The sequence below is a fragment of the Schistocerca serialis genome, chromosome 4 (assembly GCF_023864345.2).
Source record: "Schistocerca serialis cubense isolate TAMUIC-IGC-003099 chromosome 4, iqSchSeri2.2, whole genome shotgun sequence".
Lineage (NCBI taxonomy): Eukaryota > Metazoa > Arthropoda > Insecta > Orthoptera > Acrididae > Schistocerca > Schistocerca serialis.
The window spans coordinates 818,661,454-818,682,527 of NC_064641.1; the positions used below are offsets into that span (position 1 = coordinate 818,661,454).

At 38.7% G+C, this 21,074-nt stretch overlaps 1 protein-coding gene across 4 annotated transcripts in view; it reads right to left on the reverse strand.

Annotated features, from left to right (window-relative positions):
* The window catches only part of LOC126473411 (TATA element modulatory factor), a 173,300-nt gene that overhangs the window by 43,893 nt on the left and 108,333 nt on the right, over positions 1-21,074 (reverse strand). For all 4 annotated transcript variants that reach the window (XM_050100435.1, XM_050100434.1, XM_050100436.1 and 1 more), the window contains exons 10-14: positions 13,018-13,165; positions 12,749-12,942; positions 11,445-11,657; positions 6,904-7,110; positions 459-658 (exon numbers count right to left, since the gene is read on the reverse strand). In XM_050100435.1, coding sequence (XP_049956392.1) covers positions 459-658; positions 6,904-7,110; positions 11,445-11,657; positions 12,749-12,942; positions 13,018-13,165 — 962 coding nt within the window. The remainder of the gene's footprint in view (positions 1-458; positions 659-6,903; positions 7,111-11,444; positions 11,658-12,748; positions 12,943-13,017; positions 13,166-21,074) is intronic.

Genomic DNA, 21,074 nt, shown 5'->3' on the forward strand with positions numbered 1-21,074 from the left:
TACCAGCTTTTTATTTATTACTTCTTTTTTTTGTTTTATTAAATAAGCAAGCATAGGTAGGTGTATGTGAGGCACAAGGGTACAGGGGAGGTAGTTTGACAAAATGGGAGGGTACTGGGAGAACAGCAAGGAAACTGTGTGGGGGAGTGTACACAGTGGAAAGGTGAAGAAGTAGCTGAAGGACAGAGAATATCAGAAGCCATGGGAATTGTAGTATTGGAGGAGACACTGAAGGGACAGTTAGAACATACAGTACATGTCATGTGTTTGGTGTGAAAAATTTATGCTGCTCAATAGTTTTGAGAAAGACTGTAACAATTATAAAAAATGGTAGAAGCATTCTTTAGCATTCTGCCAGACATATGTTCAGCTGATCCTGTTTCATCCATGAACTTTCACCGACTTGTTTAGCCTGCAACCAAAGAAAATATGCCACTATCTCTCATAGCACCACTTACCTATTGTGTCCGTGAGTGACTTTTCCTGTTTCTCAAATGTCGCCTGACGACTTGCAGCTGTGGCTTGCAGCTGTTCCAGCTGCCTCAACAGTGGTCTCGTTGCTCCTGAGGCTGCTTCAGCCAGCTCCTCACTCCGTGCCTCTGCTGCCTCAAGTCTACGTAGCAGCTCAGCAGTTTCTTGTCGTAAAGATGCCTCCCGCCTGTAAATTACTCTCATACCATCTATTTCTGTAGTAAACCAATGTGCACCAGTAATAAAACACTATCTGACAGGAAGCTACTTACAACTGGGTATCTGTTACCCAATCAAACAATACATTTAACTACTTTAGAAAGACAATTTGAAACAGCATTATCCTGGTGCAATTGTCTTTAAGAAGCTGCTCACATGCAGAAGAAAGCGAACTGGGAATCTCCATAAATTCAAAACTAAATTAAAGTCATACACTGAAGTGACAAAAGTCATGGAGTAGCAATATACAAGTACACAGATAGCAGTAGTATTGAGTATACAAGGTATAAAAGGGCAGTGCATTGATGGAGCTGTCATTTGTACTCATGTGAAAAAGTTTCCAACATTATTATGGCTGCAAAATGGGAATTAACAGACTCTGGATGCAGAATGCTACTTGGAGCCAGATGCATGTTATAGTCCATTTCTAAAATCACTAGGGAATTCAATATTCCAGGATCCACAGTGTAAAGTGTGTGCCTAGAATACAGAATTTCAGTGGAGTTGTCAGTGCTTAAAAAAAAAAAAATATCCCTGTGTGAAATAACTGCAGAAATCAATGTGCAATGTACAATGAACATATGTGTTAGGACAGTGTGGCGAAATGTGGGGTTAATGGGCTATGGCAGCAGATGACCAATGCGAGTGATTTGCTAACAGCACGACATAACCTATAGCACCTCACCTGGGCTCATTACCATATTGGTTGGACCTAGAAGACTGGAAAACGGTGGCCTGGTCAGATGAGTCCTGATATCAGTTGGTAAGAGCTGATGGTAGTGCTCGAATGTAGTGAAGACCTCACCAGGCTCCAAGTTGTCAACAAGGCACTGTGCAAGCTGGTGGTGGCTCCATAATGGTGTGGGCTGTGTTCACATGGAATGGTATGGGTCTTCTAGTCCAACGGAACAGATTATTGACTGGAAATGGTTATGTTTGACTACTTGGAGACCATTTGCAGCTCTCCATGGACTCATATTCCCAAACAACAATGGAATTTTTATGGATGACAATGAGCCATGTCACCGGGCCACAACTGTTTGTGATTGGTTTGAAGAACATTCTGGACAATTCGAGTGAATGATTTGGCCAACCAGATCACCCAACACAAATCCAATCAAACATTTAAGAGGCATAACAGTGAGGACAGTTTGTGTACACAATACTGCAGTAGCAACACTTTTGCAATTATGCGCGGCTCAGTATTTCTGCACGGGACGACCAACGATTTCTTGAGTTCAAGCAAATGTTGAGTTGCTGCTCTATGCCAAGCAAAAGGTGATCTGATATGATATTAGGAGATATTGCATGACATTTGTGACTTCAGTGTATATCATCAGCCATTTCTTCCAAGAATTATTTAAATATTTTGGTTCTGCTTTTGTACAACTACCATTATCGCTGTACAAAATAATGGTCATTTAAATAACTCTTGATCATACATCTCATAGTAACAATTGTTTTTGATAGTTATCAGTAAAATCACGTAAATGTTAAGCACATTGTAGTACACATGCATCGGCAGAATAGTAAAACTGGAAAATCAGTAGTTTTTCAATTAATTATTGAATGCATTAACTTCCAGCCTTCTCAAATATGAATAGAATATGGTCAATGTGTTTGTCAGATGATCTGGGATACCAGTATCTATCTTTAATGATGATTATTTATTTAATCCTAAAAACGTCTTTCCTTCTCATCCCATCTGGTAAGTCTCCTCTGACCCGGGGTTCTGGGTGACTTTTCTGAACTGTAGCCCTTTCCTTAAATCTCTCCAGTCCTTTTCCTTCACCCCTCTTCCTTCCCCTTCAACTCTTCTGCCAGAAGAAGGAGCCACTGGCTCGAAAAACTTTTAAAAGTTAAACCTTTGTGTGTGTGTGCGCACGTGTGTGTGTGTGTGTGTGTGTGTGTGTGTGTGTGTGTGTGTTCTCCTTCCACTGCTTGGTGAGTAGATTTTTTTTTATCTATCCATTTACATTATAAGAACAAGTTTGTTATAGTTGTATCTCAGGTAATTTATGAAGTGACTTTTCCATCTCTGTAGTACTCGTGCTTGAGCATTCATCTTCATGGTCTATGACAGTTTGGGATCCACAAAAAATACTGTGTGAATGACATACAACCAAACTAGGAAATTTCAAGGGATGCTTATGATTAGAATGTGATTACTGCACACATCAGCACAGTAATTAGTGTAATTACTAAAACAATGTCAATCAAATGTGGCAAAAAAATCTATAACACAACGGAAAATCCAAGATAGAATAACAACAATATGGAAAGGACCAATTGCCATTCACCAAATAGAGGAGTCGTTGAGTCACACACAGGTACAATGAAAAAGAATGCTGGAAATATTCAGCTTTCAGATGAAGTCCTTCATCACACATAGAAAAAACACACACATTCACACGAGCTCAATTCTCTCTCTCTCTCTCTCTCACACACACACACACACACACACACACATGGCTACTATCGTTACCAGGCACTAGGCCGGCTGCAATTGCATCTGAGGTGAGTAGCAATCTAATTAGTGGGGTTAGTTGAGGCATTTGGGGGAGGGGGGGGGGGGGGGCAGATGGGGAATGGGGAGGGATAGCAGGGCAGAGGTGAGTGTGGGGCAAGATGCTAGAGCTGCCTGTGCGAACTTGCAGGGATGTAGCAGGGACAGGAGAGGCCTGTTAGGTGCTGCATTAGGGGCTGTTCCACAGGGGTGGGGGTGTGGGTGTGGGTGGAGGGTTAGATGGCATGTTTAGTACCGGAATGGGATCAGGAGAGAGGGGATAGGCAGATGGAGGGCAGGGGATATTGAAGTTTGCGACGGGGCAGTTATGAGAGCAAAGGATATGTTGTAGGGAGAGTTCTCACCTGTGTAATACAGAAAAGCTGGTGTTGGTGGGACGAATCCAGATGGGACAAGCTGTTAAAGCATAACAGCACCCATTAAAGTGATGCATGTTGTGTTGGGTGGCATACTCTGCAATTAGCTGGTCTAGCTGTCTCTTAGCCACATTCTGACACTGGCAATTCTTGTGGACAGGTAGGTTGTTACTTGTCATGCTCATGTAGAATGTGGCACAGTGGATGCAGCTAAGTAGGTAGACCACATGGCTGCTTTCAAAGATGTCCCTGCCTTTGATGAGGTACGACATGCCTGTGACAGGACTGGAGTAGGTGGTAATGTGAAGATATATGGGTCAGTGCTTGCACACATAAGAATCTGGTACAGTAGTGCTTAAAGGCTTCACAAATTGTCCTCCTGAAGTCAGCATCTATTTATCTATGGTCCTATGGTTCATTAACATTATACAGAAATTGTTGTTTCGTTACAAGTTTCTTTACAGTGATTGTGTAACTTCCAATCATGAACTGTACTAAGTACATATCTCTCCTGTCTACGGTCAACTATTATTTTAAACTTGAGCCACAATACTTTTGTGTAGGCCTGACCTCTCTGATGCTGTTTGTATTGAAATTGGTCTTAGTGCCCATGAGGCTGGTACAGCAACAATGATTACTAAACTGCAACTGGCAGCTAAAACAAGTAGGAACATTTACATATTTAGTAAAATTATATATTTACCAAGCAGCAGCAGAACACACACATAAAATACTGTTGTAATTGGCAAGCTTTCAGAGCCAGTGGCTCCTTCTTCAGACAGAAGGGTTGAAGGGGAAGGAAGAAGGGTGAAGGAAAAGGACTAGAGAGGTCTAGGAAAAGGGGTAGATTACAGGAAAGTCACCCAGAATCGTGGGTCAGGGGAGACTTACCATATGGGATGATAATTTTGTCAATAATTGACTGTTTTTGTTGTTATACATATTTAGTAAGACAGATAAAGAGGTAGTTTGTCACATTTCAAAGAGATAATAAACATTCAATGATTTAGTTGATGAGGAAAGAGCAAAAAGCCACAATAATCAACAGATGATTTGTATGGGATTCATTGTTCTGTACTAAATAAGAAGGTGTGAAGCATGTGATGAAATTGGTGGCACAAACAGTAAATTTTCTGAAGACCCATGCATTATTACATCATTAGCTGTGATAGTTTTTGACAGAATTGAACAAAGAGTATGGATATATATATTACTGCAATGAACATTAGTTGAGTCAACGGGCATACCTGGAACAGTTTTTCAATTTAAGACTCGCTATTGTTGAGATTACGAAGGAAAAAGGAAAGCACGAACAAAAATTAGAACAGTCAGAATGGACTGCAGACATCTCACTTGAAGTAGACTTGACTGCACAATACACACAGTAAGATGCCGCAAGGTGAGAAACAATTTATTTCTGATTTGGTGGGGATGAATTTAGAAAGAAATTGCAAGACATCCCGTGTTCCTTGTGTGATTGCTTTCTGATCTAAATGTGGTGCATTTGCAGTTTCTCTTTCTTCCCGCTCAGACAATGTAGATGTGAGCAGCCATGCAATTCAACTCCGCATGTGAGTGAGAGCACTGCATGCTTGGAGAATTCTTGGCTCTCAATTCATGACATGATGCAAAACTTCACTGGTGGGCATAACTTTTGCATGATGCGGCACTGCCAAGTAACACAGCTTGATGAAACTTGGACCATACATAGAAAGCACATCTATAGTATGGTGTGGTATGGTATAGTACAGTGTAGTAGAGGAGATAACTGAAAGAAATATGCCATGAGGTGAACAGAAATGGCATATATATTCAAAGACTGTAATTACACTGAAGTCACCACGATTTATGATGGTCCTCTGGACTTTACAATAGGTGGGACACGGTTCTTAACGAGTTGCATGGTAACAACGGACAGCACTGCGACATGCTCCCATGCTGGCCACAATGGTAGTAAGGAATTTTTGTGGTAGTGTGTTCAGTTTCTTTACCAGCATAGTTGACAACTGCTGAACGTTCGTTGGTGTATATGGACATGCCGTGATATGTCTCCTCATCATGTCCCACAAGTGCTCAATTGGATTTAAGTCGAAGGAATGGCAGGACAGTCCATTTGCCAAATGACCTCTCGTTCCAAGAACTCCTCCCCCTGTGCAATCTGATGCTCTCATGAACTGTCATCCATTAAAATGAAGTCAGGGTCGAATGTAACCCTGAAAAAGTGTTAATATTGACTGATGAACTTGCTGTGTTCAAAGATTTGGTGGTAAATAATCTCAAGCGACATTCCACCTCTCTACGCCATAACACCTGACCATCAAAATCATCAAGTTTGACAATGTTCCTGGTTGAATTGTGTGTTACCGTCTTTGTCATATGAGGGTAAGTTTTAATTGTGTGTTCCCACCTCTAGTCATATAAGGGTAAGTCCAAAATCAATACTCAGACTGAATCTGCTCACATCTGAGAAAAGCACATAATCTCACTTCTCATTGGTCCAGTCCCTACACTATCGGCACCATTGCAAATGGTGCCACCGATGTGCGGGTGCAGGTGTCAACGAAACACAAAGTATTGGTTGTCATACAAAGAGATCACTCCCATACAGTTGTCATGCCACTATGAAGCATGTAATTGCTTGTCTTACAATACTGTTAAATGTTGTTGCAATTGCACCCACTGTTTGACATGGGTCCTTCTTTGCCTGCTGCCCAATGTAGTGGTCATCTGCTGCCATGGTTGACAGTGGTCAATCACCTCATCTTCTTTGGGCAGCAGTGCCTGTTGTTCAGAACCTCCCCGCAATGCTGTGAGCAATACCACACTCCTGGGCTCCACTTGTGAAACTTCGTTGTTATTTCAGTTTTCTGATTAACCTTCCTCTGCTGTCTCCAGACCATGTTTTAACGGAGAACACTAACACCATGCACCACAACTGCTCACTGATTATCACACACTGTCTTTTCCCAATCCTTCAAATGCCTCATGTTGACGACCAGCCCCATTTGGCACTACAGTCTTGCTGACATCACGCTGTGTGACGTCCAACTATCTGTGCAAGCTGGGAGACCTCTCACAACCTGCTCCCAGACTTTCATTCATTTCCAACGAGTAGTTAACACGTTATGTTACATTATGTACCTCATCCATCAGTTTTGCAGAGCAGTGTATTTCTACACAGTTTATTTCATTAACAGAAGTAACCTTATTTTACAGCAAAATTCATTTTTTTCGTGGAAACCTGAGAAATTGTATTAATGGCACTTAGTGTTGAATAATTCTGATTCCTGATAAATTAAAATCATTGTTATTTAGCATGCCATTACATACCCTGAATGTTCTTCTTCAGTTTGGCGCAGACGCTGCCGCAAGTCTTCAATTGTTGCATTTAAGTGTTGCTGCTGTTCCTGTGAATTACGTTTTGCCTCTTCAAGAGCAGCTTCCAGTTCCTGTTGGGCCATGTTTTCAATACTCTCCATAGCCTTGGCAAGTTGTTCTTCTTTGAGTGCAAGAGCCTTCTTACTTTCATTCATCTCCCTAAAAAAGTTATAGTAAAATAACAAAACAGAAATGCAATATTATAAATGGATCAAGCAGTCACTTGTATTTTTTTCCACTAAGGACTGTTTTCCTCAAAGTCAATGTACTTGCAGTTATTTTCAAAACAGAGTTGCCTGTCATCATCTCAGCACATATGTTTCAAAGTATTTTAACATTGGTTATATTATGTTACATGTTTGCAGTTCCTTTTAACAGTCTGAAATGCAATCCTTGAACACACAAAATAAATAAATTTCTTTTATTTCTATGAACACAAAAATGTTTGGACTATAGGTTTTGGTCAGTGATGACGGTCTTCAGATCTGTAGCAAAGCATGGGAAAACCAATACAACTAGTGGGCAGTATATATCTTATTTTTCTTTTTAACAATTTAACTTTATTCTCGTTTCTAATTTATAACATTTTATCACTGTAATAACTTACACAGTCTATAAGCCCACTTTTGTATTCTTCATTTTATTGCATTATCTACTATTTTACAACAGAAAAATTAGTGCAGACTTACAGCAGCAACATCTATTGAGCTTACAACACATACATATTTTGTGGCTACTGTACTGCAGTTTGTTATGAAGAGTAGACTCTTAGCAGCATGACTCAATGGCTCTGTGGCCTAGTTTACACCACAATTCAAACATGGTTCAAAATGGCTCTGAGCACTATGGGACTTAACTACTGTGGTCATCAGTCCCCTAGAACTTAGAACTACTTAAACCTACCTAACCTAAGGACATCACACACATCCATGCCTGAGGCAGGATTCGAAACTGCGACCGTAGCGGTCGCGCGGTTCCAGACTGTAGCGCCAAGAACCGCTCGGCCACTTCGGCCGGCAATTCAAACACGTGTGATGTTGCTAAGCTGATTTTGTATGTTTTAGGATGATGTCACTGTGCCTTCATTATATTAGGATATGTTTAAAACCAGTATGCTTGTTATATTTTAAGCACAATTTTTCACTTGTATAAGTAATACTTTTCATTATGGCTTTTATTATTTTAAGAGGTCTACTTCCCACTTCTTGTATTTGGTTTTTCCATGTTTTGTTGCAGGTTTGAAGATGGTCATTGCTGATCAAAACCGATAGTCAATGGACCAAACAATTTTTGATTGTAGACGGACGTAAAAGAAATTTATTCTACAGTTTCTAGATCATTGTTCTATTCACGATTATGTTGCAGCTTATGAAACATGAAATAAAAAGTAATTTACAGATTTTGTAGTATTTAGTATTTAGCAATTAGCAATAACCTATATGATAACAATTAGGACTGTAAAGAAAGTGAACTGCAATAAACGTTCAAATGAAAAATGAGAATTAGCAGGAGTCAAGAGAGAACTACAAAAATAATGACTGATGACCAGACAGGATGTTAAAGTTTAGCATCTTGTTGAGAGCAAAATCATTATAGATGATATAGAAGCTCAGTAGGATAAACCACCACCACCGTCAGTAACAGCAGTTGCCGCACCAGTTGACATCATGTCTTCTGGACAAATGCTTCCTGTACTCTTTTCATAGCTTTTTGTTCCATATTGCTTCCGCACGTCTTCCATCGAAGAACACTAACTAACGAACTAACGAACCAACCAACCAACTTCCCATTCCCCCCCCCCCCTCTGCCCCACCCTCCACCTCTCATACAGCCATTTATCATGGGAAATATGACGACAGCTGGTCAGTACGTGAAGACTGGTGCTACCACTTTCAGCTGTGTGTTTTTACAATTTCTTTGTTCATTGCGACAGTTTTGGTGCTACAATGCACCATCATCAGCTTCTGTGTACATCAGTGTGACAACAGTGTTAGTCATCCAAGAAACATAAAGACAATGTGGCAATAAATGTTATCAAATATTCTTTCTTTAAGAAACAACTTATTTAGGCACATCATCATTAGATGAAGAAAATCATAATAAAAAGTAATTTGTTATGTTCATTAATTATATTAACAGTAAATCTCATATGACTATGAAACAAGTTTGTTGCTTAATAAGAGAAGCCACTCACTGAAAAAAATCAACATTCGAGAGCACGTACTGACAGTAATTTTTAATTAAAAATTGCCACAAAACAAGATTGTTGCACCAGGAAAGTAATAAATCATATATATTAAATTAAAAGTCAACCAATACGAACATGTAAAAAGTATCTCAGGATCAATACATGCACTGCAGCAATCATAAGTTAGTCATAATACACTGACTGTCTACGAAGTTCCACTACCTGTGTCTAATATAAATATAACATGAGAAAACTGTTCTTAAACAAAAGTAACAAGAGTAAGCATATAGCTCAACAACAGCACAGAGTACAAAACTCTAACGGGCTGCCCTCCTTGTACATAATAAACTGCACTTATTCTCTTCTCAACACAGAAATGAAGTATGAAATCAGTGCAAAATAGAATTATAAAATAAAATCCTTCCATAAAACCCTGTAATATTATATAACTACAATGCTTTGGCACTGAGTGTATGTTTTCTATATACAGTATCTTGTTTAGTGAGGCAACACACAGCTTCAGGTAAAATTTTAATTTACCTGTCTTACACGTTACGTGTACCATGCAGAATGCTGTTTGGGCATGTCTAACCAGTGATAGTAAAGGTTTTATTTTGTAATCCTACTTTTCAGTGATTGCAAACTTCCATTTCTGTGGTGAAAACTTCCATTTCTGTGGTGAACGCAGAATATGTGCAGTTTTTTATGGATGGGAGGGCAGCCCATAAGAGTTTTGTATGCTGTGCTGTTGTTGGGACTATATGTTTATACTTCTTGTTATTTAAGAACTATGTTATCATATTCAACTTATATTAGACACAGATGGTGGAACTTTGTGGACAGTCAAGCTACAATCCATATATTGATGGTGAGGTACCTTTTACATTTTCATAATGGTTGTATTGTATTGTATTGTATTGTATGTTAACTGGGGACCTAGAAACGACGGAGAGGCTTCATCCCCGCTGCAGCCGCAGTGGTCCACAACCCCACAACGACTACCGCCGTCCACTTCACCCCTCTGCCGCCCCACACCGAACCCAGGGTTATTGTACAGTTCAGCCCCCGGTGGACCACCCAGGTAACGTCTCACACCAGACGAGTGTAACCCTTATGTTTGCGTGATAGAGTAATGGTGGTGTATGCGTACGTGGAGAACTTGTTTGCACAGTGTAACTGAGGCAGAATAAGGGGAACCAGCCCGCATTCGCCCCTAAAAACTATTCACAGACTGGCCGGTTCACTGGACCTCAACACAAATCCACCGGGCGGATTCGTGCCAGGGACCAGGCGCTCCTTCCCGCCCGGAAAGCCGTGCGTTAAGACTGCACGGCCAACTGGGCGGGCCTTCATAATGGTTGACTCTTGTTCTTAGTGTACACAACTTACTACTCTCATTGAGCAACAGCTCTGTTTTGCAGACATTTTGAATTCACAATTACTGTTAGTACATATTCTCAAAGATTGATTTATTCAATGACTGGCTACTCTTATTAAGCAACAGAATTGTTCTGCAGCCTTTTGCAATTTACAATTAATTTAATTAATGCACAGTATAAATTACATTTAATGTATGATTTTCTTCATCTAATGACTATGTGCTTAATTAAATTGTTTATTAAAGAAAAAATATCTGATAGCATATGTTGTAACATTGTTTTTATGTTTCTTGGATAACTAACACTGTAAACTGGTCACACAGAACGAAGAAATTTCAAAAACACATAGTTGAAGGAGGTGCCATCAATCCTGACAACCTTCCATTAGGTCATCATCTTGGTCTTTTCAAGTCTTTTGGAACCCAGGAAGGAACTTCTTTCAACCATCATCTATTCATCCACTTCAACTGTATTTTCATAATGATCAAAATTACATCTTAACTCAAATCTTTTTCCTGGTCCATTTATTTTCTATCTCTCCAAGAAATTCTTAACGTAAATCTCTCCACTGTTCACCACACAACTCTCAGTTCTCTGGCATATTCACGGTAACTGTGTTCCATTGATTGGTGCAAATATGTCTACTTCAGTGTAGTATATTTGACACTGTGTGGTGCTGTTCAATATGCCTCCCAAAATGCATGTATGTGGTTCTGTCACACACTGAATTTTAAATATTGGCCTCTTGGCCAAACTTTTCAGATGTAGCTTGTACATCTTCCACTGACATGCAAGACAAACAAACGTGGCTGAATTCTTTTGCAAGTCTCTAATAATATAGTATTTCCCACAATAACTAACATCTTTTATGTTTCACAAATAAAGAATAGTCAACAGAGATTAAAAAAAATAGTGGAATTGCTTACTTTGATGCAGCTTCAAGTGAAACACTTAATGTTTCCACTTTCTGATTCAGATCATCAATCTGGCTATGCAGAGCAGCTATCTCCTTTTCTTGGTTTTTGGTTCTTGCTGTCAGCTGATGCACTGCCTCAATCTGTGTCCTCTCCACTTCTTCCTTGGCAGTAAGAGATCGTTTCAACCTTTCAACTTCTTGTGACAATTCTTCTAATTGCTCCCTAAAGTTTCAAGAAGCAAAAATAAGTTTGCAAAAATATATTTCATTGATTCACATCTTGTACATATAACAGCATAACTGAAAATCATTTAACTTATTAGCATCAATAAAAATGTATGTATTTATGCAGCTGAATGTAGCTGACTTAAATCCATTAGTACCATAATTTCACATTTTTGTACAGTATATGCAGAGTCAATCACAGTGAAGATATTTGCATGTGTACTGTGCCATTCTGTGTCGAGAATGTCCTAGCTCACATGGACATCAGACTTAAGGAGTTAATTTTATTCATAATTTAGCAAAAATGCACGTGTCAGCACAAGCTTTCATCAAAATTTTGATGAGAAACTGCTACTCATTATAAATAGTCCAAATTGTAATGGCACTTAAGCTAATTTAACCAATGGAGTAGTTTTCTGTTAGTTATATTTTAGTCTTTACCCTTGATATAATAAAATGAAGCAAGTTCCTGGTAAAAATATCAATTCAGTTTTTGTTACTTCATTATGTTGTTGCTTCACATTGAAGTTACTATACATTTAGTTTCTCCATAATATACTGAACACAATATTTTTAGTACTTATACCTTACAAGAGATTTTTGCCCGAATGAAAATATTATAAGGGAAAAAATAAGTGCAGTCATTCAGTGAACTGTAGGTTCATACAGTTACCTTTTTTCCTTGAAATGGAAGTGTAGTGTTTTAAGTTTAACTGTTTAATATGGGCGACAATAACAAATCAATCCAGAACAGTGATGCACCCTGTTGATGATGCCAAAAGTGTGTGTGTGTGTGTGTGTGTGTGTGTGTGTGTGTGTGTGTGTGTGTGTGTGAGAGAGAGAGAGAGAGAGAGAGAGAGAGAGAGAGAGAGAGAGAGAGAGAGAGAGGGGGGGGGGGGGGGGGGGGGGGGGGGGGGGGGGGGTGGAGAGAGAGAGAGAGAGAGAGAGAGAGAGACTTACTGCACCTGTTGCAACTGTGATATTTTCCACGAAGTAATCAGATAGGCCACAATTTCAGTAATAAAATTTCAATAAGACGAAGAAAGGTAACACATTATTTTACAACACTCTTCTTGAAATAAACCTTACTTCTGATTCTTGATTGTGTTGTCACTTTCTTTTTCCTTAACCCTGAGCTTCTTGATAATATTAGAATATTGCAATTGCTGTTTTGACAGTTTTTCTCCTTCCTCTCTCAGTTCTCGTATTACTTCGTCCTTTTCTGCCACTAAGCCTTCCAGTTCAGTTTTTGATAATCTTGATGCTGCATCTAATCTTGCTTGCTGTAAGAAAGAAACAGAATTGAACTATCGCACTGAACACAATTTAAAAAATGTCATTCTGAAAGTAAAGCGTACCTCAAGTTGCTTCCTCAGTGTCTCCTTGTCACGTATAGCTTGCTGGAATTTACGTTCTAGAGATGACAACCTCTGGGTATATTCCTCCGTCACTTGATGGATGTCTTGGGATTCTGACACACTTGACTGTAGGGCTGTTTCTAACTGCCTGAGCAGAGTTTCCAAAATGTATTGTAGATTTCAAAAGGAACAAATATCTCACTGTTAGAGCTTCGTTAAGACATGTCATAAATTTCAAATAATAAATAAAATATTTCAGTAATAACACAGACACATAACAATGCCAAAATATTAATGAATCCAAAATTAGCTGGAAGACCTTCACATTTATCTCTAGAACTCTACTTAAATGAAAATTTTAAGGATGGGAAAAGCAAAGGAGAGGAATACCATTAGAAGAAAGATAAGCTAAATTACATTTTTTTTAAAAAGTGCAACAATAAAATGCAAAGAGAAGATTAAAGAAAAAAGGTAAATGGAATCAAGTAGTAATGAGATGTTAATGAGAAACTACTTGTACTATATCCATGGCCAGGTGAAAGAAAGCAATGAAGCCTGGCTGGATATGTATGTGTTGCGCATGATGAGTTGACACATAATAGAAATAAAAGAGAGGGGAAAAGTAAAAAAAGATGAGAATTAAAAGAAAGTACATAAGAATAAATTTATTTTATTTATTTAGTCATCCAACAGCATCTAGAAATGATGTAGTATGTGTCAGCACAATAGAATGAAAATAAATAGCTCATATAAGGAATTTTTTAATTTTTTTTTAGAGGCTAGGGCAGATTGTTGGCCATGGCCTTGCTGAAGAAACCACCACAGTGTTTCCCTGAAATGATTCAGGAAATCTATGGAAAATGTAAAACTGGGTGCCTAGACAGAGCAAACTCCATCCTCCCAAATGTGAGGTAAGTGTCTTGAAGCAAAGGATGAAGATGTTGGATGTGTTGCTGTAAGAGACAGCTCAATGGCTGCAGAGTTTTGAGAAAGAACCAGTTTAAAATAAGCTTGTGCCCCCCCCCCCCCCTGAACCATGGACCTTGCCATTGGTGGGGAGGCTTGCGTGCCTCAGTGATACAGATAGCTGTACTGTAGGTGCAACTACAACGGAGGGGTATCTGTTGACAGACCAGACAAACGTGTGGTTCCTGAAGAGGGGCAGCAGCCTTTTCAGTAGTTGCAGGGGCAACAGTCTGGATGATTGACTGATCTGGCCTTGTAACACTAACCAAAATGGCCTTGCTGTGCTGGTACTGCGAACAGCTGAAAGCAAGGGGAAACTACGGCTGTAATTTTTCCCAGGGACATGCAGCTTTACTGTATGGTTAAATGATGATGGCGTCCTGTTGGGTAAAATATTCCAGAGGTAAAATTGTCCCCATTCAGATCTCCAGGTGGGGACTGCTTAGGATGACATCGTTATCAGGAGAAAGAAAACTGGTGTCCTACAGAACGGAGCATGGAATGTCAGATCCCTTAATCAAGCAGGTAGGCTAGAAAATTTAAAAAGGGAAATGGATAGATTAAAGTCAGATATAGTGGGAATTAGTGAAGTTTGGTGGCAGGAGGAACAAGACTTCTGATCAGGTGAATACAGGGTTATAAATACAAAATCAAATAGTACCCCTAGGTAGGAGTAGGTTTAATAATGAATAAAAAAAAAAATAGGAGTGCAGGAAAGCTGTTACAAACAGCATAGTGAACACATTATTGTGGCCACACCTACCACAGTAGTAAAAGTTTATATGCCAACTAGCTCAGCAGATGATGAAGAGATTGATGAAATGTATGATGAGATAAAAGATATTATTAAGATAGGGAAGAGAGATGAAAATTTAATAGTCATGGGTGACTGGAATTCGATAGTAGGAAAAGGAAGAGAATGAAATGTAGTAGGTGAATATGGAATGGGGGTAAGAAATGGAAGAGGACGCCACCTGGTAGAATTTTGCACAGAGCATAACTTAAATCATAGCTAATACTTGGATCAAGAATCATGAAAGAAGATTGTATACATGGAAGAAGCCTGGAGATACTGGAATGTTCCAGATAGATTATATAATGGTAAGACAGAGATTTAGGAATCAGATTTTAAATTGTAAGGCATTTCCAGGGGCAGATGTGGACTCTGACCACAATCTATTGGTTATGAACTGTAGATTAAAACTGAAGAAACTGCAAAAAGTGGGAATCTCAGGAGATGGGACCTGGATAAACTGACAAAACCAGAGGTTATAGAGAGTTTCTGGGAGGGCATTAGGGAACAATTGACAAGAATGGGGGAAAGAAATACAGTAGAAGAAGAATGGGTAGCTTTGAGGGATGAAATAGTGAAGGCAGCAGACGATCAAGAAGGTAAAAAGACACAGGTAATCCTTGGGTAACAGAAGAGATATTGATTTTAATTAATGAGAGGAGAAAACACAAATATGCAGTAAATGAAACAGGCAAAAAGGAATACAAACATCTCTAAAATGAGATTGACAGAAAGTGCAAAACGGCTAAGCAGGGATGGCTAGAGGACAAATGTAAGGATGTAGAAGGTTATTTCACTAGGGGAAAGGTAGATACTGCCTACAGGAAAGTTAAAGAGACCTTTGGAGAAAAGAGAACCACTTGTATGAATATCAAGAGCTCAGATGGAAACCCAGTTCTAAGGAAAGAAGGGAAAGCAGAAAGGTGGAAGGAGTATATAGAGGATCTATACAAGGGCAGTGTACTTGAGGACAATATTATGGAAATGGAAGTAGATGTAGATGAAGATGAAATGGGAGATATGATACTGCGTGAAGAGTTTGACAGAGCACTGAAAGACCTAAGTCGAAACAAGGCCCTGGGAGTAGACCACATTCCATCAGAACTACTGACAGCCTTGGGAGAGCCAGTCCTGACAAAACTCTATCATCTGTTGAGCAAGATGTATGAGACAGGCACAATACCCTCAGCCTTCAAGAAGAATATAAAAATTCCAATCCCAAAGAAAGTAGGTGTTGACAGATGTGAAAATTACCGAACTATTAGTTTAATAAGTCACTGCAAAATACTAGTGTGAATTCTTTACAGACGAATCAAAGACTGGTAGAGGCCGACCTCGGGGAAGATCAGTTTGGATTCCAAAGAAATGATGGAACACCTGAGGCAATACTGATCCTATGACATATCTTAGAAGACAGATTAAGAAAAGGCAAACCTATGTTTCTAGCATTTGTGGACTTAGAGAAAACTTTTAACAATGTTGACTGGAATACTCTCTTACAAATTCTGAAGGCATCAGGGGTAAAATACAGGGAGCGAAAGGCTATTTACAATGTGTACAGAAACTAGGTGACAGTTACAGGAATCGAGGGGCATGATAGGGAAGCAGTAGTTGGGAAGGGAGTGAGACAATGTTGTAGCCTATCCCCGATGTTGTTCAATCTGTATATCGAGCAAGCAGTAAAGGAAACAAAAGAAAAATGCGGAGTACGAATTAAAATCCATGGAGAAGAAATAAAAACTTTGAGGTTCGCCGACGACATTGTAATTCTGTCTGAGACAGCAAAGGACCTGGAAGAGCAGCGGAACGGAATGGATAGTGTCTTGAAAGGAGGATACAAGATGAACATCAACAAAAGCAAAACGAGGATAACGGAATGTAGTCGAATTAAGTCGGGTGATGCTGAGGGTATTAGATTAGGAAAAGAGACACAGAAAGTAGTAGATGAGATTTGCTATTTGGGGATGTTCGAAGTAGAGAGGATATAAAATGTAGACTGGCAATGGCAAGGAAAGTGTTTCTGAAGAAGAGAAATTTGTTAACATCGAGTATAGATTTAAGTGTTAGGAAGTCGTTTCTGAAAGTATTTAAATGGGGTGTAGCCATGTATGGAAGTGAAACATGGATGATGACTAGTTTGGACAAGAAGAGAATAGAAGCTTTCGAAATGTGGTGATATAGAAGAATGCTGAAGATTAGGTAGGTAGATCACGTAACTGAGGAGATATTGAATAGAATTGGGGAGAAGAGAAATTTGTGGCACAACTTGACTAGAAGAAGGGATTGGTTGGCAGTGCATGTTTTGAGGCATCAAGGGATCACCAATTTAGTATTGGAGGGCAGTGGGGAGGGGAAAAAAGCATAGAGGGAGATCAAGAGATGAATACACTAAGCAGATTCAGAAGGATGTAGGTTCAGTAGGAACTGGGAGATGAAGAAGATTGCACAGGATAGAGTAGCATGGAGAGGTGCATCGAACCAGTCTCTGGACTGAAGACCACAAACGACGACAACAACAACAACAACAACAACAACAACAACAGGTGAAAACTGACATGCACAAATAACCGCATTTTTCCTTAATTATAATTTTATATACAATAGAATATGTTACAACACTATAGAAGTTACTGAAAACTAAAGCAAAATATTTTTGTTTGTAATCTCCACTACTCATGAATGTCTCAACTTTTCTTTTCGTTTACAGGACCTCATCTTTCCACAGAAACCCCCAAATTTCTGCTGGACATGCACAATTCCCTCGTGTGTGTGTGTGTGTGTGTGTGTGTGTGTGTGTGTGTTTTGACAGTGCTTGAAATAATTCCAGTTACATAAGAACACTTAACAAGCAGTGTCTTTTTATTAGTTCTATCAAATCATCATATTTATTTATTTTGGGTGTTTTAGATGTTAGGCTGGTATTATTGGGAACTGTGATGTCAATAATCATGTGCTATGGTAAGACTTATTCACTACAATTATTAATTATACCAGGACAGTTTGCTAAGTTAGTACTGTTCAGCTCAGTACGTTTCTCACTCATCATTTTCCGTTACATATGAAACATCGGCATTTATCATCAGAAACCAAATATTGTGTTTGATAAGGTTCCAGAAGTACTATTTCTCAACTAAGTATATAACTAGTTTTATCTTACATTCCTGACATTGTCCAATATATTGTTTCTAGAGCATTGTACACATATTGAGAGTTGTTTACCATAGGAGTCTCTTGCAGTGTACTTCATGTTGTCTCTTATCATGATATGATCTTGTACAGTCAGGTTACAACCCACAATTTCCAGGAACAACTGCACAGAGGTCAAGAAATAGTGTTACTGTATATTTCTGTGTTACCTTTCATGTTGACTTAATTAGGATGTAATCAAAGCAAGGATTTTGCCATCCATGCATTCATATTTATTTTTACAATTACAGATTTTACAAATTCCTACGTGATTGAGATTCAGTAGTACGGGGTGTATCAAAAAGAATCATCTGATTTGGCATGTCCATATTTCTGAAACTAATACACATACACAATGAATTTTGTTTTTTTGATGAACAGGAAACTCAAAAAGTTTTTTTCATAGCATTTCCTACGTTTTCAATATCCCCCCCCCCCCCCCCCCCCCCCCCCGAGACACATGGCTTATGTCAATGCAGTATTCAAATGGTCCCCACACTGCAGTGAGCAGGTCTTGAGTTATAGCTTCTACAGCTGCTCTTACACAATGATTCAGTTCATTCATTGTTATTGGTAACAGAGGCGCATATAGAGTCTTTTATAAACCTCCACAAGGAATAATCACATACAATTAGGTCCTGTGACCTTGGAGGCCAGTAACGTAAGGCTGAATCATTTGGTACAGCGCAAACTGATACATCTTTCAATAATCCTTTGATTTAAAAATTTCCGTGCTTCCAGATGCCAGTGTGGCATACTTTTGGTAAATGAAATCATTCAAATCAGATTCCCAACTGTGGGGAAATGTAAGTTCTCAAGAATATCGTGATATGTACTTCCTGTAACAGTCTTCTTGGCACAGAAAAATGGACCAAACACCTTTTCCCATGAAACTGCACAAAACACATTAAATGTTGGAGAGTCCCCTCTCAAGTTGTACAACTACTTGTGGTTGTTTCGTACCCCATATTCTCACGTTATGCTGGTTCATCTTTCCACGTAAATGGAATGTTGCCTCATCACTAAACACTAAGTGTGGAAGAAAACTGCCATCCTCCATCTTGCCAAAAACAAAATTTCAAAACTCCACACGTTGTCATTTGTCACCTTCATGAGGAGCTTGCAGTAGCTGAAATTTTGTACGGTTTCATGTGTAAACATCGATGTAACACGTGGCAGACAGACATCAGGGGCATGTTGAGCTGTTGAGCTGGACAGCGAATTGATTTCTGCGGACTCCTTGTGAAACTAAGGCAGATATGTTTGATACCTGTGAGAGACACTTGGGGACAGCCAGGCGATTTGCCTTTACACAATCAACCTGTTTCTTGGAATTGTTCATACCACTGTGTAATGCTCTGTGCTGTAGGAGGATACACCCCATATCTAGTACGGAAGTCAAACTGAACAGTTATTACTCAACCATACAGGCCAAACATAGAATACAAAACTGTTTCTCTTGTCCTGACACCATTTTTACTAGAACTGAAATGTGCGCACACTGCTGCTGCCGCCTACCAGGACCCATGTAAAACTCGAAAGTTGGCCCTTTACAGCACTATGTTGTTCAAGCAAATATCTCAATTTTTTAAAATTGGATGATTCTTTTTGATATAACATGTATTTAATTGTCTGCATGACACGCGGCATGATGTAATGAAAAACTATGAGAGATTATCTTATTTTTATGTTACTGTTGATTTGTAGACTTCGTTTCATGTTTTGGAAGGGTGATTTTTTACTGTTGACTGGAGAACATGTTTCCAAGCTTTTATCACAAACTCTCCAAGTTTTTGCTGTAGTTCTTCAATGGCAGTATTTGAGGTGGCTGCATCAAATACATAACCTTACTAGACATCTTAATTATTAATGGATTTGACCATTTTTGCTAATTTGGGCTGTTATTCAGGAACTTATGCCATGTAAATTCCCCACCAAGCTTTTTTTTTTTTTTCCCCTCCACAGATATATGTCACCAAGCTAATTTCAAGGTGCCCATAGATTTAGTAATCAATGCAAAACTGAAGACAGAATACATGTGTGAAGGATAGCTCAATGTTTGCTGAGTAACAGCCACTCATTCGTGTGTGTGTGTGTGTGTGTGTGTGTGTGTCTACTGCTGACAAAGGCCTCAATGGCCGAAAGCTTTAATTGTGTGAATCTTTTGGTTGTGCCTATCGCGACTCAGCATCTCCCCTATATAGTGAGTAGCAACTTTCCTTCTCTGGCATTGTTATAATGAGAATTTATATTTTGTTCTACTATTTTCATACACCTTGATAATTCTTTGTTCATATTCCTTAACTTATAACATTCTTTTGCCCTGTTCATGTAATTTTGCTTCATTTATTCCCATTCTGTGTGTTTTTTGAAAGACAGTTTCATGTCTGATATTCTCCAATATTTAGTAGTTCTAAAAATATTCTGTGTGTTTGTAATTTTTGAAATGAACTGATTAATAACAATAAAAGTATCGAACTCCAAAATTAAAACTGAAGAACAAATAACTTTTTTGACAAACCACTAACATATTTACCAAATACCCAACTCTGATACCAATTTGGTTTTAAGTAGTTTCCTTGCAGTAGTCTAGAATGTTACATTTATTTGATGATATTTACTTAAGCTCACTGCTGATATCAATGGGTGATTACATATTATGTATACCAGTCTTCTTTACATAAGTTAATTGCATACTATCTTCTCGAAAATTTCTTATAACAGTAGCTGTGGTTTACTTATAAACCCTATAATTATACAACAGCAACAGTTCTCTTAATGTCTAATTTCAGAAAGAGATCACTAAAATAACCTATATAGGTAATGAGAATGTTATATGCTTTCCAAAACTGTACCAAAGCTATAAAGTTTTTAAGTCCATTGTTCAAATCTTTCACATCATTCTTTTTTTTCTGTGGTTGAAATATCGACGAAATTATATATTAATTATACTTTCCTATCAGTTCATGATGGAGCTGTTGCAAACCAGCAGATCTGAATTGACTAAAAAGTCCAACACTACACATAGGTGCACAGATTAAATCTATTCTTATGGTGGGCAAAGAAGAGTTATTTCCCTGAAAATATGTTTTATTTAATAAGCATACATTTC